This window comes from Esox lucius, chromosome 9 (genome assembly GCF_011004845.1).
Source record: "Esox lucius isolate fEsoLuc1 chromosome 9, fEsoLuc1.pri, whole genome shotgun sequence".
Classification (NCBI taxonomy): Eukaryota; Metazoa; Chordata; class Actinopteri; order Esociformes; family Esocidae; genus Esox; species Esox lucius.
The window spans coordinates 445,250-465,075 of record NC_047577.1 but is presented as its reverse complement, the minus strand read 5'-3'; the positions used below and the strand labels follow the sequence as shown (position 1 = coordinate 465,075).

The 19,826-nt window shown below is 45.0% G+C and overlaps 1 protein-coding gene across 4 annotated transcripts; it reads right to left on the bottom strand.

The window, feature by feature from the left end:
• Window positions 1-655: 655 nt before the first annotated feature.
• Window positions 656-19,550, bottom strand: zgc:112980 (uncharacterized protein LOC503706 homolog). 4 transcript variants are annotated; one of them, XM_029122094.2, is made up of 20 exons: window positions 19,328-19,550; window positions 18,895-19,000; window positions 17,372-17,492; window positions 16,427-16,520; window positions 15,819-15,920; window positions 15,437-15,485; window positions 15,164-15,332; window positions 14,590-14,715; window positions 13,765-13,827; window positions 13,355-13,477; window positions 12,492-12,647; window positions 6,863-6,916; window positions 6,133-6,353; window positions 5,945-6,024; window positions 5,100-5,171; window positions 4,941-5,024; window positions 4,381-4,485; window positions 2,502-2,592; window positions 2,276-2,313; window positions 984-1,036 (listed from the first exon to the last, which is right to left on the bottom strand). In XM_029122094.2, the coding sequence occupies exons 2-19, from the start codon at window positions 18,983-18,985 to the stop codon at window positions 2,294-2,296; spliced, it is 1,821 nt and encodes a 606-aa protein (XP_028977927.2). In that variant the 5' UTR covers window positions 18,986-19,000; window positions 19,328-19,550; the 3' UTR covers window positions 984-1,036; window positions 2,276-2,293. The 4 variants fall into 4 exon arrangements, with proteins under 4 accessions (XP_028977926.2, XP_028977925.2, XP_028977924.2 ...); XM_029122093.2 differs by lacking the exon at window positions 2,276-2,313 and having other exon boundaries at window positions 656-1,036; window positions 17,372-17,489; window positions 19,328-19,549; XM_029122092.2 differs by lacking the exons at window positions 2,276-2,313; window positions 19,328-19,550 and adding an exon at window positions 19,150-19,316 and having other exon boundaries at window positions 656-1,036.
• Window positions 19,551-19,826: the final 276 nt, after the last annotated feature.

Below are 19,826 nucleotides of genomic sequence, written 5' to 3'. Positions count from 1 at the left end.
GCACCTAGCCACGCTGCGCCACCCCCCCAAAAGTGTTGTTTAAAATAAACAACACTTTAGTTTTTGCCCCCATTTATCATGAGCTGAACTCAAAGATCTAAGACACAGGTGTCAAACCGGTTCCACGGAGGGCCGAGTGTCTGCAGGTTTTCGCTCTCACCTTGTACCTGATTGATTAATTAGTTCACTAATTGGTTAATTTCTACCCCCACCTGGTTGTTCAGGTCTGACCTGGGAACCAATTTAAAGGAAAACCCAAAGACCTGCAGACACTCGGCCCTCCGTGGAACCGGTTTGACACCCCTGATCTAAGACTTTCTCTATGTACACAAAAGTCCTATTTCTCTCAAATATTGTTCACAAATGTCTAAATCTGTGGTAGTGAGCACTTCTTTGCCGAGATAATCCATCCACCTCACAGGTGTGGCATATCAAGATGCTGATTATTGCACAGGTGTACCTTAGAGGCTGGCCTCAATAAAAGGCTAATTTTGTTCAGTGTAAATGCACCTACTGTTTCACTGCATATTCACTGTTCACTACATATTCAGTCCCTCTAGTGACAAGTCACCAATCTCAAGGATTCCAAGTGTTTTGCAGTTCTGTTGTCAGCCTGAAAAGGCACACCAGAATAAGGCAGGTCAAGTGCTTGAAGAGTAGCAAGATGCTGTTTTATTTTGCATTTTAAAGACAAGATGGTGAACTCAAACCAAGCAACGTCATGAAAAAAAAAAAAAGCTTTATATAAACAATCAATGGAAGACATTATGTACACTGTACATTCAACTTAAGAGGAACAACTCTGACAGGAGGACTTCCTGGATCATCTGTGGGTCCCCCGGTGGCTGCTCAAACCCGATTGGGACCGATCGTGAACCTGTGGCTGCAGACAAATGTCAGGAGGGGGAGGGGCGTCGGGGGGAGTCTGGATGGGGAAGGGAGTGTCAGGATGGCAGAGGGGCCGTCGAGGGGGTGTCAGGATGGGGTGTCAGGATGGGGTGGGGGGCGTCAGGATTGGGGAGGGAATCTGGACAGCCTGCAGAGATGGAGTAAAAGCATGGAGATTGAGAACACACGTTTTACTTGTTGGGAACCCAAGAAAATATATTTAATGCACAATTTTAACTGCAACCTAAAATAAAATAAAAAACTAAATCCAGTTACCCTAAACCTCAACTCAAAAGACAAATGTGCTTTTTCAGTGGGACTGATGAAATTGGTCAGGATAAAATATTCACACACACACACACACACACACACACACACAAAGGAAAGATTCTATTTTTTTTTACCTTGGGACCTTTTTCAGATTATCTAACCTAATTCTGGACTGCAGAGCATTTTTTGGGAATTAATTGAGAGTTAACGAATTTTTAAAGGAAGTCTCTCCCGGCTACAATGAAAGTGAACGAGGCAACCGATATAGCGTTAAAAAATATATGATATACTCAGTTTTCCAAAACAGGAAGGCCGGGGTATGTTGACATAGAACTTTGTATGTTCTCCAAAAACCATTCTAAACTGTAGTTCACTTTAGGAGTGGGATTTATTGCTACCTAATGCCATTGAGAACCTTGATATGTCCGTGGATGAGGCTAAATCGGCTCCAGTATGTGCAAAAGATGGCATTGACTTTCAAGGTCTTATCAACCGGGCAGTTTTGGAAACCTTCCACGTCCCAAACCGGAAGACGCTGAAGGCACCAAACGGACAACGCTCAATTCTGTAAGTAGGCGTGTACTGTAATAGCCATTTGGATAATTCTGTAACGTCCGGTTCTGCATGAATAGTATGGGGAGGTACTGAAATTATTGCTACTACGAAGCATTGGCATGATTTTGATACTGTAGGGAAATGTCAGTTATTTTCCCTGACTGATAAGATTCCCGGAATGACGGCCTGTCTTTTAGACAGTTAGATTTCATTTTATTAACACAATAGGGGACTGCACATTCTCAAAACATTTTGATAAATACCATAAATTGTGCTTGTTGCCAGCTAGTAACCTCAAACGAGGTCAGCCCCATAGTTTGGCTGTTTTTGAAACCGCACCGTGCGGTAGGCTCGAGTGCGGAAGTTCACCAGTGTTTATGAAACAAAAAGTTGGGTTTTACATAGAACACAAACATTGACACAATGCTCATTTTGGCAAAAAAAAATTCAGAAGAACAAATCCGAATTAATCATATTTTTGAACGCTACATTGGTTGCCATGTTCAGTTCCATTTTAGCCTAGAGAGAGAGTGCATGACCCTGGATTAAAAAAAATGCGAACCTTTCCTTTAAGGAGAAATCAGAAGAAAATCTGTTGACCTACCAAAGGGATGCGGAACAGGATCAGAAAATCAACAAAAACATAATTGGTGAAAATATTAGAATTCACTGAAGACTGGTCAGGATTCATGTCAACTCCATTGGTTAACATGCAGAACATTTGAGTTACTTTAATTTGTTTAAAACGTTTAGAGTATGTTGAGAACAAACATGATCCATCAGTGTACCTGTGTTGGTTAGCCCAGCCTCTAATCTCAGGGAGAAGTCAGGAGATGAACACAGAGTCTTAATTAACCACTGCCTCGCCCAGGGGTGATCCTGCACAAACAAAACTGAAATAAGCATTTAACCGCGACAAACATTGTTTAATATGGTGTGACATGAAAGTGATTGTATATAAAATGAAAATGGGGTATACTTTTCCAAAGAAACTCACTATCATAATTCTTTAATATTACTATTTTGTGACCAAACATTTCCTAGTAAAAATTCATTACATTTGGTATTATTTTTCAAAATCAATAGATCCCAACCTATCAATGTCAGACATCTGTCCACAATCTTTCAAAATATTTTAGGTTAATTCCCAACAAACCCTGTTATAAATCTAACAAAATGCTTGTCTCTTGCTGATACTATTTTAAATGTTCCATTAAGATTTTTGATTGATAAGTAAGTCTTTTTTTGGTCACAATAGTGAAAGTCACACTAAATGATAGTGTCACACCATTGGATGAACCAGACACTAATAAGTATAGTATCACAAGTAATTGTTGGCAGTTAAGTCGGGTAAATATTAACTACTGGTAAATATTGATTTTCCATAACTACCTGCAAGTAAATCCGTCATATAAACAAGGTTAGGTTATTAAATGTTGTAGGTCTTCTTCAATCAGCACTAATGTAAAATAATAGTCTACTTTGACTGTGAGAGATCAGGTAAATAAGAAAAATAATAACACTGGGATTAGCAAGGCGTTCAATGCCAGCCCGGCTATAAAACTAGGCTTCAGCCTAGTTCACTTGTTTTCATGTGATGATAAACAAAAAAAGGGTTAAAAAGAACATATATAAAGCTTAACTAATAATTATAAAATACAAGAATTGCTCTCTCAATATAATAATTATGCATGTGGGAAAATACTGTTCATATCATATGGTGTGACAAATGGATCATATGAAGTGAAAGCAAAGCCTGTGACAAAATATAATGTAGTGTCACACTATGAGGTTTCATGCATTTAGCACCAGAGAGGGTCTTGTAGTTATGCGCTAGCATGCTAGCAGCATATCCACAGCAACATGGCTATTAAAATAATGACAAAAAGTATTTGTCACACTAAAAGACACTGGGAAAGGGTACTGAAGTGGGACTGCCAAAATGATTTGATTTACTGAAAAAATTACAAGAGACAACTTACACTGTAACCTTCCCATGTCCTACTGATGTTTTTTCAGGACATTCTGGTTCAACAAGGAGCCCTCCTCCGCAAAGGCCTACAAACAATTACCCGTTTAAATATCTAAATCTTTTTTATCAGAGCAGACTTAAAATATTACGCCTGGTCTTTTGAAAATATCTGACTCACAAATAGACATCTATGTTACCAATCTGTACTTTGAGGAACGTTGCATTTATTTTCCTTAGTTTTATTCAAGTTTAAACGTTGCGAAACGTGCTTGGGACAGTCACATCATGAGCCTTTTCATGTTTGGTTAAACATTTTTGAAAAGTTAATGAATTGCATGAACGTTCAGCATGTTCACACAGTCAGTCATGACGGAACAAATCCTAATGCAGTTTGTTTTGGTCGTGGCGAGGTTCGAACCACGGTCGCATGCATGGCAGCCCGCGTCTCTAACCACTAGGCTATTTAAGAAGGGGCAGTTAGTCAGTCAGTAAGAGACATTCGCTCTTCTTGCCCAGCTACACTTACACAGTCTGGCAAAAAGGTTCTGACAAATTTAAATTTTGTGTGTTTGATGATCGGAATCACAGAAAGGCCAAGTCACGTTAACCACCCACATCCATTTTTATTTAACCAATGATTGATAAAGACAGGAAATGACATCACAGGGAGAGGAAATGTCATTATTACGCATTACCTTGTACGCATGGGAAATGGCCAGGATGGAGGTTGAAGGTCGATCTATTATCCGTAAAGCCAGAGCCTGTGTTACGAGGAGCAGGAGGGCCTGGTCTGGATACACCTGGACAAACGGACACAATATTAACCCCTGGGTCCATTTATTTATTATCAGTGTTAAAAGATTATTAAACATTCAGCAACAAAAACACAGAGGTAGAAATTCACTTGGTATTTGCCCAAAGGGAAGAGAACTAAAAAAGAAAAATAATATTAACACCAACGCATCAATTGAATTAAATGAATGGTTAGTTGGACACAGGTTTTACAATCAAAACCAAGATTTATTTAAGTCAAATCTCATCCCCCCGTGATGCAAGAGCGCCAGTTGCATTAGCTCTGCATGCAAATCTACCACTCTCATAGTACTAAAACACAAAGTATTTGTCATATCATTGCTCATAGTACTTGTGCTACTGATAAAGCATTAGGGTTAAAAGTAATCTTACTTATGCAGAATTAAGGGACATTTAAAATATTGATCTAGAAACATTTCAGCGCATGCGTGCGTGCGTGTACCATGAGAAAGGCTCGAGGTATCTGGATGTTTTGTCCCAGAGATCCTTGGTTGAGTAATATCTTCTTAGTAAGATCTCTCGCCTCCTACAAACAAACGAGGCTAAAACATCAACAAAAACAACAACAACCCAGTGGAAAAGTGTGTGCGCGTGCGTGCACCTCCAGGAATGCTGCATCAGTTGGACCAACACGAGACGGGAGGGTTTTTATCAAGCAAGCCCAACCCTGAGACTGAAACAGATACAACGGATTAAAAGGTGTTGGTCAGATAACCCCACCCCCATTAGGTCCCGGTCAGATAACCCCACCCCCATTAGGTCCCGGTCAAATAACCCCACCCCCATTAGGTCCCGGTCAAATAACCCCACCCCCATTAGGTCCCGGTCAGATAACCCCACCCCCATTAGGTCCCGGTCAGATAACCCCACCCCCATTAGGTCCCGGTCAAATAACCCCACCCCCATTAGGTCCCGGTCAAATAACCCCACCCCCATTAGGTCCCGGTCAAATAACCCCACCCCCATTAGGTCCCGGTCAGATAACCCCACCCCCATTAGGTCCCGGTCAAATAACCCCACCCCCATTAGGTCCCGGTCAAATAACCCCACCCCCATTAGGTCCCGGTCAGATAACCCCACCCCCATTAGGTCCCGGTCAGATAACCCCACCCCCATTAGGTCCCGGTCAGATAACCCCACCCCCATTAGGTCCCGGTCAGATAACCCCACCCCCATTAGGTCCCGGTCAGATAACCCCACCCCCATTAGGTCCCGGTCAGATAACCCCACCCCCATTAGGTCCCGGTCAGATAACCCCACCCCCATTAGGTCCCGGTCAGATAACCCCACCCCCATTAGGTCCCGGTCAGATAACCCCACCCCCATTAGGTCCCGGTCAGATAACCCCACCCCCATTAGGTCCCGGTCAGATAACCCCACCCCCATTAGGTCCCGGTCAGATAACCCCACCCCCATTAGCCTCTGAAGAACGTCATTTAAACGCACATCCAAGTAGAGAGCCTTGTTGATTTTCAGAACCCTGAGACCGAACTTCACCACATCCACCAGCCTGGTGGCAACAGCTCCTGGAGGAGAACCAGGGGAGTTAGAAGATGGATATCTGACCATGTGTTTAGACTATTTCGGTATGGAGCCAGTTATGACTGCATCACTGAAGTTAGGCAGTAGCTGACCTTTGACCTCCTCCCAGGGGTCATCAGGGGACAGAGCAGTGGTGGTGCAGGGTGCTGTTGCCGTGGTGAGGATGCGTAGATAGAGAGAGAAGAGGGGCGGAGTGATGCGACAGGCGGGGCAACAGATACCAGGGGGCGAATAGAAGAACGAGGAGAGGGCGGAGCTAAAGTCTCCTGCCTTCATCAGGAAGAAAGGAATCAGGTCCAGCACCTCCTTCACACTGGAACACACACAAAACCAGGTCCAGCACCTCCTTCACACTGGAATACACACACACACACACACCTCCTTCACACTGGAATACACACAAAACCAGGTCCAGCACCTCCTTCACACTGGAATACACACACACACACACACACACACACACACACACACACACACACACACACACACACACACACACACACACACACAGGAATACATACACACACTTTCACACTGGAATACACACACACACACACACACACACACACACACACTTTCACACTGGAATACACACACACACACACTTTCACACTGGAATACACACACACACACACACTTTCACACTGGAATACACACACACACACACACACTTTCACACTGGAATACACACACACACGTCCAGCACCTACTAGACACACAAATTAGACAAATTACACACAATTTCACAGACAAATTACACACAATTTTACAGAAAAAATTACACACTATTATACAAATTACACACAAAATTGTACTACTCACTGGTCTGTGATGTGAGTCTGGACCACTTTCAGGTAGCGAGCCAATTCCCTGTACCTAAGACAGACACATTACCAATTACCACAGTTATATAATACAATATTTACAGAAAGTACTGTGCAGTTGCAGTGTGCTTTGCCACCATTCATAAGCTTATTATACTCATACGTATCTATAATATTCAATAACTCGACCAACTGCTGCTAGTGCACACTTACATACATTCTGCTATACAAATCTAAATGTTCAATAACACGACCCAGACCGGTGCCACGCCAATAACACGACCCAGACCGGTGCCACGCCAATAACACGACCCAGACCGGTGCCACGCCAATAACACGACCCAGACCGGTGCCACGCCAATAACACGACCCAGACCGGTGCCACGCCAATAACACGACCCAGACCGGTGCCACGCCAATAACACGACCCAGACCGGTGCCACGCCAATAACACGACCCAGATTACTGCTAGATTACAGTACTTTTTCTTAAACTGCTGCTGGTGTACAGTGTTATGTATATTGCTGCTTTATTTTATTATTTTCTATCTAGATATATTTTTGCTTATATACTCTTCTTAACTAACTGCGTAGTTTGTCGGGTGCCATGCCACAATAATTTAATTGTGCAGGATGATGCTGTGTTGTTCGGTGCATTTGACAAATAAACCTTTAAACTTGAAACATCGTGTGGCGGTCGGGGACAGTGCCTTTGGGATGGCAGACCGGGGTGGTGGTCCCTCTTTTTACACACCCGGAGGGTGTGTTCCAACTATAGGGGGATCACACTTCTCAGCCTCCCCGGGAAAGTCTATGCCAGGGTTCTGGAGAGTAGAATACGGCTGAACCCTGGCATAGTAGAACCTCGGATTCAGGAGGAACAGTGTGGTTTTCGTCCGGGCCGTGGAACACTGGACCAGCTCTATACCCTCTACGGGGTGTTGGAGGGTTCATGGGAGTTCGCCCAACCAATCCACATGTGTTTTGTGGATTTGGAGAAGGCATTCGACTGTGTCCCTCGCGGCATCCTGTGGAGAGTGCCTAGGGAATATGGGGTCCTGGGTCCTTTGCTAAGGGCTGTCAGGTCCTTGTACGACCGAAGCAGGAGCTTGGTCCGCATTGCCGGCAGTAAGTCAGACTTGTTCCCAGTGCATGTTGGACTCCGGCAGGGCTGCCCTTTGTCGCCGGTTCTGTTCATAATTTTTATGGACAGAATTTCTAGGCGCAGCCAGGGGCCGGAGGGTGTCAGGTTTGGGGACCACACGATTTCGTCTTTGCTCTTTGCGGATGATGTTGTCGTGCTGGCCCCTTCAAACCAGGACCTTCAGCATGCACTGGGACAGTTTGCAGCAGAGTGTGAAGCGGTGGGGATGAAAATCAGTACCTCCAAATCCGAGGCCATGGTCCTCAGTCGGAAAAGGGTGGCTTGCCCACTTCAGGTTGGTGGAGAGTGCCTGCCTCAAGTGGAGGAGTTTAAGTATCTAGGGGTCTTGTTCACGAGTGAGGGAAGGATGGAACGGGAGATTGACAGACGGATCGGTGCAGCTTCTGCAGTAATGCGGTCGATGTATCGGTCTGTCATGGTGAAGAAAGAGCTGAGCCGCAAGGCGAAGCTCTCGATTTACCGGTCAAACTACGTCCCTACTCTCACCTATGGTCATGAGCTTTGGGTCATGACCGAAAGAATAAGATCCCGGATACAGGCGGCCGAAATGAGTTCTCTGCAGGGCGATCCCTTGGAGATAGGGGGAAAAGCTCGGTCACCCGGGAGGAGCTCAGAGTAGAGCCGCTGCTCCTCCACATCGAGAGGGGTCAGCTGAGGTGGCTTGGGCATCTGTTTCGGATGCCTCCCGAACGCCTTCCTGGGAAGGTGTTCCGGTCCCGTCCCACCGGGAGGAGACCCCGGGGAAGACCTAGGACACGCTGGAGGGACTATGTCTCCCGGCTGGCCTGGGAACGCCTCGGTGTCCCCCCGGAAGAGCTGGAGGAAGTGTCTGGGGAGAGGGAAGTCTGGGCATCTCTGCTTAGACTGCTGCCCCCCCGACCCGGCCCCAGATGAAGCGGAAGAAGATGAATGAATGAACTTGAAACAGTATCTGACAAAGCACCAGATACTGTCAATGCAAGGTCATAGCTCCCAGCAAGGCACATACTGTTCTTATGTAGGAGTGGTCAATCAATCAAATTAATTTATTAAGCCCTTTTTACAACAGCAGTTGTCACAAAGTGCTTTACAGAGACATCCGGCCTTAAACCCCAAGGAGCAAACAACAGTAGTGTTGGATTTCAGTGGCTAGGAAAAACTCCCTAAGAAGGCCGAATTTTAGGAAGAAACCTAGAGAGGACCCAGGCTCAGAGGGGTGACCAGTCCTCTTCTGGCTGTGCCGGGTGAGATATTAAGAGTCCAATTGGAATAATAAATACATTTCTCTGGGCTAAATCCAGAGTCTATTTGATTTTAGACTAGGTCAGAAGTATGACCAGGTGGACAAGGACAGGGACAGCAACGGGCCCCCCCAAACCAGGTAATCCGCAGGTGTGGACCAGGACCTCATCTGCCCCGGACAGGGCCCAACAGGCAGGAAATCAATCCACACACATTGCCAGGCATCAACCAAAGGGACACCCACCAACCCTAAACCCCCTGAATGAGGGCCTTAAAATCTGCCCTAACAGTCAGCCAGAGTAAGGACGCTAGGACTTAAAGTGGGGACTCAACTGGTTGTCGGGGTTTTGGAAACAAATCTGTGTGTGTCTTCCTGAAGAGGTTTAGTCCTCTGTAACAACATGCTACATTGGTCACAATTCACTGTCCGTTTTCTGAACCAAAACGATCTAAACAACAAATGCTTCCCCTCTGGATTCAAATCTGTGTGTCGAGTGACATTCCTTCTACTAAGAAAAATCCCCAGAAACAGCCACGGCATAGAACCATGACACCGCCACGGCATAGAACCATGACACCGCCACGGCATAGAACCATGACACCGCCACGGCATAGAACCATGACACCGCCACGGCATAGAACCATGACACCGCCACGGCATAGAACCATGACATCGCCACGGCATAGAACCATGACATTGCCATGTTAAGACTGCTCTATATACAATCACATCAGAAAAGGACTGGCAGCTGTGCTGCTTAGCGTTCTGAAGCATTCATACCTGACTCACTTATTTCTCATGTCTTTCCCCCTATTGAAATATATGATTATGTATTTAGATGTCTATAAGGCCCCTGAAAGCTTTATGATAAAAACATCAAGCTGAATGAATATAGCATGGCTATTACAAGGGGGAGGACTTATCCAATTACTATATTTTAGTTCTGCATTTCCAATATTTAATTTCCCAATAATAAAATAATTCTTACACTGTGGTTTATAAATACTTACATAGATCAGCCATAACATTATGACCACCTGCCTAATATTGTGTAGGTCCCCATTTTACCGGCAAAACAGCCCTGACCTGTCGAGGCATGGACTCCACTAGACCTCTGAAGGTGTGCTGTGGTATCTGGCACCAAGACGTTAGTGGCAGATCCTTTAAGTCCTGTAAGTTGCGAGGTGGGGCCTCCATGGATCGGACCTGTTTGTCCAGCACATTCCAAAGATGCTCGATTGGAATTGGAAATCTGGGGAATTTGGAGGCCAAGTCCACACTTTGAACTCAAACCATTCCTGGGGTTATTTTTCTCAAACCATTTTTGTTTTGTGGCAGGGCGCATTATCCTGCTGAAAGAGGCCAATGCCATCAGGGAATACCGTTGCCATGAAAGGGTGCACATGGTCTGTAACAATGCTCAGGTAGGTGGTACATGTCAAAGTAACATCCATATGAATGGCAGGACCCAAGGTTTCCCAGCAGAACATTGCCTCCTCTGGCTTGCCTCCTTCCCATAGTGCATCCTGGTGCCATGTGTTCTCCAGGTAAGTGACACACAAAGAAAACGTGATTCTTCAGACCAGGCCACCTTCTTCCATTGCTCCGTGGTCCAGTTCTGATGCTCATGTCACGGGTTGGATATTAATTGTGCATGTATTTTGATTATGTTTGTGACTTGATCTACTGTGATTTTGATATTGTGTGTGGTTTAGTGTTGTGATTGGTGTTTTGGTTGTAGTGCTTTTGTGTTATTTTTCTATTCGTTAATTGGCTAACAACCCGTGAACTTCGACCTGTACAATGAGGCTATTGATTGGACTGTAGAATAAGAACAGGAAATAAAGACCGGACACCGAGAAGGAGAGGAGCAGAAGACTACCGGAGACAGCTTGAAGCGGTGGAAGAAATTACTACGCGAGACACAAGATCTACGAGCCAGAGGATCCACGCAGGATCCCGTATACCCATAAGGCTCGACGTGCGCACCCCGGGGAATGGGCTACTACTGCCTGTGACCCGGACAGAGTGTGAGTACGCTAACGTGGAGAGGTTGTTGCGCTTTGTTGTTTGGGTATACGGAGAGCGGTTGTCCTGTATGTAGGATCCTGGTCGTGGATGACAGACGTGGTATACTCCTCTGGAGTGACCGTTTTGAGCCTAGTTAAAAGAACACCAGACTGGCACATTGTCTTCCTTTGTTTTCCGGTTTAGCCTTTCCTGCCAGTTAGACGAAGGCCGAACTCCGGTGGAAAGAAGCGGATTGCTCGGCTGGTCGGCGGTGTACGCTGCCTCTCAGGGACTGGGACATTTGCATGGATATGGTTTTTCATATATATTTTATTGCTCGATGTTTTAAGTATTGTAATGTAATTTATTGTTAATGTAAATACCTATTGAAGTTGTGGTGAAATAAAATATTGATTAAAGTATAGCTTCGCCCTTGGAATACTTTATATACTGCTCCTCCCTCCAAACGAACCTGAGCATAGTTTGTAGTCTGATGAGAAGTTATTGTAACTTTTGGTTGAGTTCCTAGAGCTCTTGTTAATTCTAGGTGGCGTTGTCGATAGGAAAAATAGATTAGCCCAACCTGGTCACACTCACATGGCCATTGTAGGTGCTTTCGGCATTGGACAGGGGTCAGCAAGGGCACCCTGACTGGTCTGCAGCTACGCAGCCCCATACGCAACAAACTGTGATGGTATTCGGACACCTTTCTATCAGTACCAGCATTAACCTTTTCAGCAATTTGAACTACAGTAGCTCGTCTGTTGGATCAGACCACACAGGCCAGCCTTCACTCCCCACGTGCATCAATGAGCCTTGGCCGCCCATGACCCTGTCACTGGTTCACCACTTTTCCTTCCTTGGACCACTTTTGATAGGTACTGACCACTGCAGACCAGGGCTGCAGTTTTGGAGATGCTCTGACCCAGTCATTTAGCCATCACAATTTGGCCCTTGTCAAAGTCTCTCAGATCCTTACGCTTGCCCATTTTTCCTGCTTCTAAGACATCAGCTTTGAGGACAGAATGTTCACTTGCTGCCTTATATATCCCACCCACTGACAGGTGCCATGATAACGAGATTATTAGTTTTATTCACTTCACCTGTCAGTGGTCATAATGTTATGGCTGATCGGTGTATATATTCAAATATTGAGGTTATAATTATATAGACTCCAGGCTGACAGGGACATGATCACCGCACCAATACAGAATGGTGTATCTGTGTTTACCTGTTCTGTGTCTGCAGGATCTCAGCTCTCAGCAGGACAACAGCAGGAGATTCAGTCAGCTGTTCTTTCTTTCTTTTCCCCGGTCGGATTCCAGTGACGTTCTGTCCATTTAACACGGAGACCAGCAGAACGTCTGTCCAGGGGAGCACACACAACCTGTAACACACACAACCTGTAACACACACAACCTGTAACACACACAACCTGTAACACACACAACCTGTAACACACATGGGCATTTCACTGTGGTGGTTGATTAATCACATTAATGTCCAGGGGAACACACACAACCTGCAACACACACAACCTGCAACACACACAACCTGCAACACACACAACCTGCAACACACACAACCTGCAACACACACAACCTGCAACACACACAGGCATTTCACTGTGGTGGTTGATTAATCACATTAATGTCCAGGGGAACACACACAACCTGTAACACACACATGGGCATTTCACTGTGGTGGTTGATTAATCACATTAATGTCCAGGGGAACACACACAACCTGTAACACACATTCACTGTGGTGGTTGATTAATCATATTAATGTTTGTATAAAACCAAAGTCCAAGAGAAGTCTTTAACTTCAAGTCGGAGCAGGAGCTTGATTCGCTGCCATTAAAATGATTGGGGTGGGGTGAGATGGTTGTTGGTTGTATTCTAGTTTGGCCTCTTTAAACAAAGACTGACATTTTCTAAATTCTGTACAAAATCGGGAAAAGAAACTCAAATTACAACCGCTGTAAAACTTTGAAAAATGCTTGCTTTGTGTGTGGCCACTTCCTTCACACAGAAAAGCCCCTTTACAACATATCAAAAAGCCCAGTGAAAGATCTGCAGAGGGGAATAATACCTGTTTCTCATTTCAACACAGCTGTGAGGTAGTGGGAAAGTCCGGTAAAAACTCTGAAGTTTCTGGAGAAACTCCAGACCGAAGTTACATTCCACCATCTGCCTCCTCACAGCCTCCGTCACCCTGAGGAGGGAAAGGAGGAGTGAGCCACTGTCCTCACACAGGTCCAGGTAGATGCGATAAGCCATCTCCATGAATCACAGGAAGAATCAGTTTGACATCACACAGGTTTGAGTCTCAGAGAGCTGCAGTCCGCTACCCAACAAACTCCTGGAAACGCAATCTGACTCCCTGATCTCCGGCGCTGAATATCCGAATAATAAATGTATTCATTATACCTCATATTCACAAAATATTTTGTGAAAAATGTGTTCTCTGGTCATAAAAGATGCTGAACTCCATGTTTTTACCTGTTAAGCAGCAACGGTATGGCCTCAGGTATTTTGGCCTCTGGATGTTGGGAAATCACCCTTCTGTTAAAGGTCATAGAACAGAGGTTAGAGGTCAACATGGCGTCATACTGTATGTACCCTGGTGGTTGGTGGTGTGTGATGAACATCTTAGCGTGTGTGTGTGTGTGTGTATGTACCCTGGTGGTTGATGGTGTGTGATGAACATCTTAGCGTGTGTGTGTGTGTGTGTGTGTATGTACCCTGGTGGTTGGTGGTGTGTGATGAACATCTTAGCGTGTGTGTGTGTGTGTGTGTGTGTGTGTGTGTGTACCCTGGTGGTTGATGGTGTGTGATGAACATCTTAGCGTGTGTGTGTGTGTGTGTGTGTGTGTGTGTGTGTGTGTACCCTGGTGGTTGATGGTGTGTGATGAACATCTTAGCGTGTGTGTGAGTGTGTGTGTGTGTGTGTGTGTGTACCCTGGTGGTTGATGGTGTGTGATGAACATCTTAGCGTGTGTGTGTGTGTGTGTGTGTACCCTGGTGGTTGGTGGTGTGTGATGAACATCTTAGCGTGTGTGTGTGTGTGTGTGTGTGTGTGTGTACCCTGGTGGTTGGTGGTGTGTGATGAACATCTTAGCGTGTGTGTGTGTGTGTGTGTGTGTGTGTACCCTGGTGGTTGATGGTGTGTGATGAACATCTTAGTGTGTGTGTGTGTGTGTATGTACCCTGGTGGTTGATGGTGTGTGATGAACATCTTAGCGTGTGTGTGTGTGTGTGTGTGTGTGTGTACCCTGGTGGTTGATGGTGTGTGATGAACATCTTAGTGTGTGTGTGTGTATGTACCCTGGTGGTTGATGGTGTGTGATGAACATCTTAGCGACCCCCAGTCTCATCACAGCTGCAGCTTTCGGCCTCTCTTTCTCTGCTCGGTCCAGGAACCTACTCACACACTCAAACACCCCTGTGTAACTGCAAAACACACACACACACACACACACACACACACCTTAAGGTTTACCACAGCTTGTGGGTTTGCAATTTCCTCCTTTAAATGTAAGACTAGCTTTTCCCCTGATAACATTTTTCATCTCCACCTAGAATGACATCAATACAACACACCTGATATCTCCTTTTACTGGGTTTTCTATTCAAATCCCTCATTTCCTGTTTATACACGGAGTTTGAAAACATTTTCAACCACAGCGGTTACTATGGGTGTGGCTTTAAACAATGATGAGCTAGTGGTCACTAACTGCATTCAGGTCAGAGGTCACTAAATGTTAGGTGATAGGTCAGAGGTCACAGTGTGGTAGTGACAGGTCAAAGAAGACAGGATTGGGGGCCGTTCCGACTGGTTTTCCCATAATTCCCCACCTCCCATCTGGTTAACAGCAGGACTCAAGAAGAGGTATCTTACTCATAGCTCTGTAGCAGCATGTGATTGAACAGGCATCTCCGGCAATCGACCCAATTGGCTGAGTGGCAATAACAGGCACAGTTGTTGGCCTGTAGGGAAGGGGCATGGCCCACCAGGAAGGAGGTGTACTCTGATGATAACTCCTCCTCCAACTTCATAAGCAGAGACTCTATGGTCAGACGCAACACAGAGAGACTGCAGTCAAACGCAACAAAAAGGCGTGTGTGTGCATGCGTGTGTGGAGAGCGAGTGGGCTTCACAGGAAGTGTGTACCTGCCAGTCGAAGGTCACTGTCGATCTCCAGCAGGTTGAAATTGAATGTCTGCAAATCAAATCACACCATTTAGAAAGCATTACCCAGAAGACAGAGACATGCAGAACCCGAACCCAGAAGACAGAGACATGCAAAACCCGAACCCAGAGATAAAGAGACATGCAGAACCCGAACCCAGAGATAAAGAGACATGCAGAACCCGAACCCAGAGATAAAGAGACATGCAGAACCCGAACCCAGAGATAAAGAGACATGCAGAACCCGAACCCAGAGATAAAGAGACATGCAAAACCCGAACCCAGAGATAAAGAGATGCAGAACCCGAACCCAGAGACAAACGGAACCCGAACCGGCTCACTTTATTTGAAGAGTCAAACTCACCTGTAGGTACCCCAGAACCACCTTGTCTCTCTTGCTGGTCCAGAACACACTTTTCTTATGGGCATTACAATGACACAGTCCAGGCACAATCCACACAGAACACTACACACACAAACAAACAAACAAACACACACATAAGCGGATGGTGCTCTTAAATTTATATCAGTGGTCACACATACACTTGTTTTACTATACTTGAAGAACACGCAGACATCAATCAAGTCCCGTCACGTGTCACAGCCTCTCACTTTAATCAAGTCCCGTCACGTGTCACAGCCTCTCACTTTAATCAAGTCCCATAACATGTCACAGCCTCTCACCTTAATCAAGTCCCATAACATGTCACAGCCTCTCACTTTAATCAAGTCCCGTCACGTGTCACAGCCTCTCACTTTAATCAAGTCCCATAACATGTCACAGCCTCTCACCTTAATCAAGTCCCGTCACGTGTCACAGCCTCTCACCTTAATCAAGTCCCGTCACGTGTGACAGCCTCTCACTTTAATCAAGTCCCGTCACATGTCACAGCCTCTCACTTTAATCAAGTCCCGTCACGTGTCACAGCCTCTCACTTTAATCAAGTCCCGTAACATGTCACAGCTTCTCACCTCTGAAGCAACCTTGTCACAGATGTAGCAAAAACACTGAGAGCAGAACAGATGGTTGGTTTCCAGGGGACCTCCAATACAACTGTCAGATGGCCTGGAGGAGCAGGAAGAAGGAGTGATGTGAAAATGTGTTTGTATAGTGATAGTGTGTGGTATAGTCAGTGTGTGTAAGACACATGAAGGTGTGTGTGACTCATGTGAAGGAAAGTGTGCAGAGATTCTGCAGTTTTAAGAGTTTAATGCCATTACAAATTCAATTTCAGAACAACACCAAAAATACACAATGACACCAACTCGACTGAAGTACCCACTGTTGTTAGATCAGTAAGCCTACTGCTAACAACGTTACTGCTTGTACTTCGCGGTACTGTTGTCTGTGATACGACCAAACAAAACTGAGAAATGCTGGGCGTTTGTTGAAGGTTTTTCGCAGCATTTTAGTTTTTTTTGTGTTTCTCGCAATTCATGGGATACCACAGATTGAATACCCATATTTCCAAGTAAAAAATACTTCTTGCAGAAAACAATGGGCTTCATTTTCTTTCCCTTCAAGAGATTAACAAAACAACGTTGCAGTTTCATAAAGCAAAGTGGCTGTTGTCCAACCCATTCTGATTGAATTCGCACTTTCCCATGGTACCTGCGACAGTTCAGAGAATCGCTACTATGTAGCTAAATTACCTAGCGTGGTACTAGCTAGCTATCTACATCATAAACAACAGTGTTGGGAGAAAAGCATCCAAGCGTCACGAGTGTCTTGCTGACATCTAACACTCTGCCTGAAATCATGGTTTCTCTCGCATGCAACTTAAAACGCATTCAAAAACCACACCATTTTTGCATCACCTCTTCACAATGCTAACAGAACTGAAATACTAGAAGACAATAAACAGAAACCCTGTGTGCGCTAGTCAGAGCGTGTGTGTGCGCGCACGAGAGACTCACGTGAAGGTGTGTGTGCTACAGTCGTATCTTGCGTGAGGCAGCACCTCTCCACTCTGGGAGAATGTTACAATGAGGTCCTCATCTCCTATTGGCTTGCTACTGTTCAGCTGTTCACAGACTGCTGCAGCAAAGACAACACACAGATATCTAATACACACACTGCTGTGATGGCTGGAAAGAACAAGGACACACACATTCCATTCAAGGCCAATACGAGTGACCAGTATTAAAGTCGGCTAAATTAAAATCCACAGTCAAAAGCCAAGTGCCAAACAACCAAGAAGAGGACGTCAAATTATCATAATAAAAAAAAAGATTTTACCTAACCTTAACCAAACCTCAATATCCTAGCATTCTTGCTTAAGCAAATAACTAACTCCAAAACCTAACCGGTAATTCCAAAAACGAACCCTAAACTATCTAACCCCAAAACCTAACCCGTAATACCAAAAACTAAGCCTAAAGCACTTAACCCTAACTCCGAAATCTAACCCGTAATGCCAAAAACTAAAACCACCTAACCCTAACTCCGAAACCTAACCTGTAACGCCAAAACCACCTAACCCTAACTCCGAAACCTAACCTGTAACGCCAAAACCACCTAACCCTAACTCCGAACCTAACCTGTAACACCAAAACCACCTAACCTGTAACGCCTAAACCACCAAACCCTAGCTCTGAAACCTAACCTGTAACGCCTAAACCACCAAACCCTAGCTCTGAAACCTAACCTGTAACGCCTAAACCACCAAACCCTAGCTCTGAAACCTAACCTGTAACGCCTAAACCACCTAACCCTAGCTCTGAAACCTAACCTGTAACGCCTAAACCACCTAACCCTAGCTCTGAAACCTAACCTGTAACGCCAAAACCACCTAACCCTAGCTCTGAAACCTAACCTGTAACGGCTAAACCACCTAACCCTAACTCCGAAACCTAACCTGTAACGCCTAAACCTACTAACCCTAGCTCTGAAACCTAACCTGTAACGCCTAAACCACCTAACCCTAGCTCTGAAACCTAACCCGTACCACCTAACCCTAAATCAAAGTCAGATAATGCATCCTATTAAAGTGAGGACCGTCCTCCTTGTTTTAGTGACCCTCCGACAGTAAAACACAAACACTTTATTTGGCTAGAGAAAACAATGCGCCCACACACACACAAGTTTGTACAGCTACCCTCATGGGGACCAGAAAATAGAAATTGCATGTTCCCTCGCCCTAATCTTAACCCTAATCTAACCCTAACCTTAACTTCAATAAAGTAACATTTATGCGTAACCTTAACCCTAAACTTAACCAACAACACCTGGACCTTAAATAAACCCCAATTCTACAAAATGAATTTTAAGTTGGACCCTAAACCCAAACCCTGAGCCGGAAATTGACATTTGCCTCACAGGGACCGACAAAAGATCCCAATGAGTCAATTTTTTTCTGGTTTTACTATACTCATTGTGCCATTTGGTCCCCATGAGTTTAGTAAGAGCTAAAACAAACCCAACCGCCCACACACAGTACCTGTTTTAACATTTTCCACGATATACACAGAGTCATTCATTTGGGACAGATCTTCATCGCTGTCACTTAAAATAATCACGTCTACATCCATCTTTCACTTTATGATCTGCAACACACACACACATATTGAAAGTCAGAAACAGATAATGGATTTATACTTAGTATCTAACCCAGACACGAATCGCCCACCCCCCACTGGAACTTCGCCCCAAGTCATTACAAACTTTAGCACGATTAGCTATCTTGCTGACTTACACACAGATTCAATCCAGAAGTACCACAGCGAGCCTGACTAGCAAGATTGAAAAGTCGACAATACCGGCTTCTAACACAACGCAGTCCACTCGACAAAATCTACTAAAACATTTGATTTGGACCAGAACTTCACACGTGATAAACGTTTCTAGTTGCTATTTTATTCTAAACACAGTACCGTAGCCTTCTTTTTTCGCGCGGTGTTCTTCCAAACTTCAAAGCGGATGTGACGGATAGAATGGGGAACAGCTGATTTACAAAAAGGTCTGAAACGTTTCCGGTTGGAGAGAGCCCAAGCGTAGGGCATAGATACACGTTCTAGTCTACAGCGTAGGGCATAGATACACGTTCTAGTCTACAGCGTAGGGCATAGATACACGTTCTAGTCTACAGCGTAGGGCATAGATACACGTTCTAGTCTACAGCGTAGGGCATAGATACACGTTCTAGTCTACAGCGTAGGGCATAGATACACGTTCTAGTCTACAGCGTAGGGTCTATACATCAATTGATAGTTTTCACATGAGGTCACTGCATTTGGGAACGCCCACTTGACGGGCCAAACACTACTGATGGGAAGTTCGACAAACTTTGTCTGGATCTGGATTTTTTAGAATCGTTCAGTAAAAAGAACAAATCTTTCAACTAATTTCGTTCATTTGAGTCTGTCCCCCCTC

Excerpts from the sequence above, each read along its gene's own strand:
- zgc:112980 (XM_029122091.2), bottom strand. The coding sequence starts at position 18,985 with ATGGATGTAGACGTGATTATTTTAAGTGACAGCGATGAAGATCTGTCC. Across the intron at positions 13,478-13,764 it reads ATACCGTTGCTGCTTAACAG|GGTGACGGAGGCTGTGAGGA; the intron begins GTAAAAACATGG and ends TTCCCTCCTCAG. Across the intron at positions 6,025-6,132 it reads CCCCTGGGAGGAGGTCAAAG|GAGCTGTTGCCACCAGGCTG; the intron begins GTCAGCTACTGC and ends GTTCTCCTCCAG.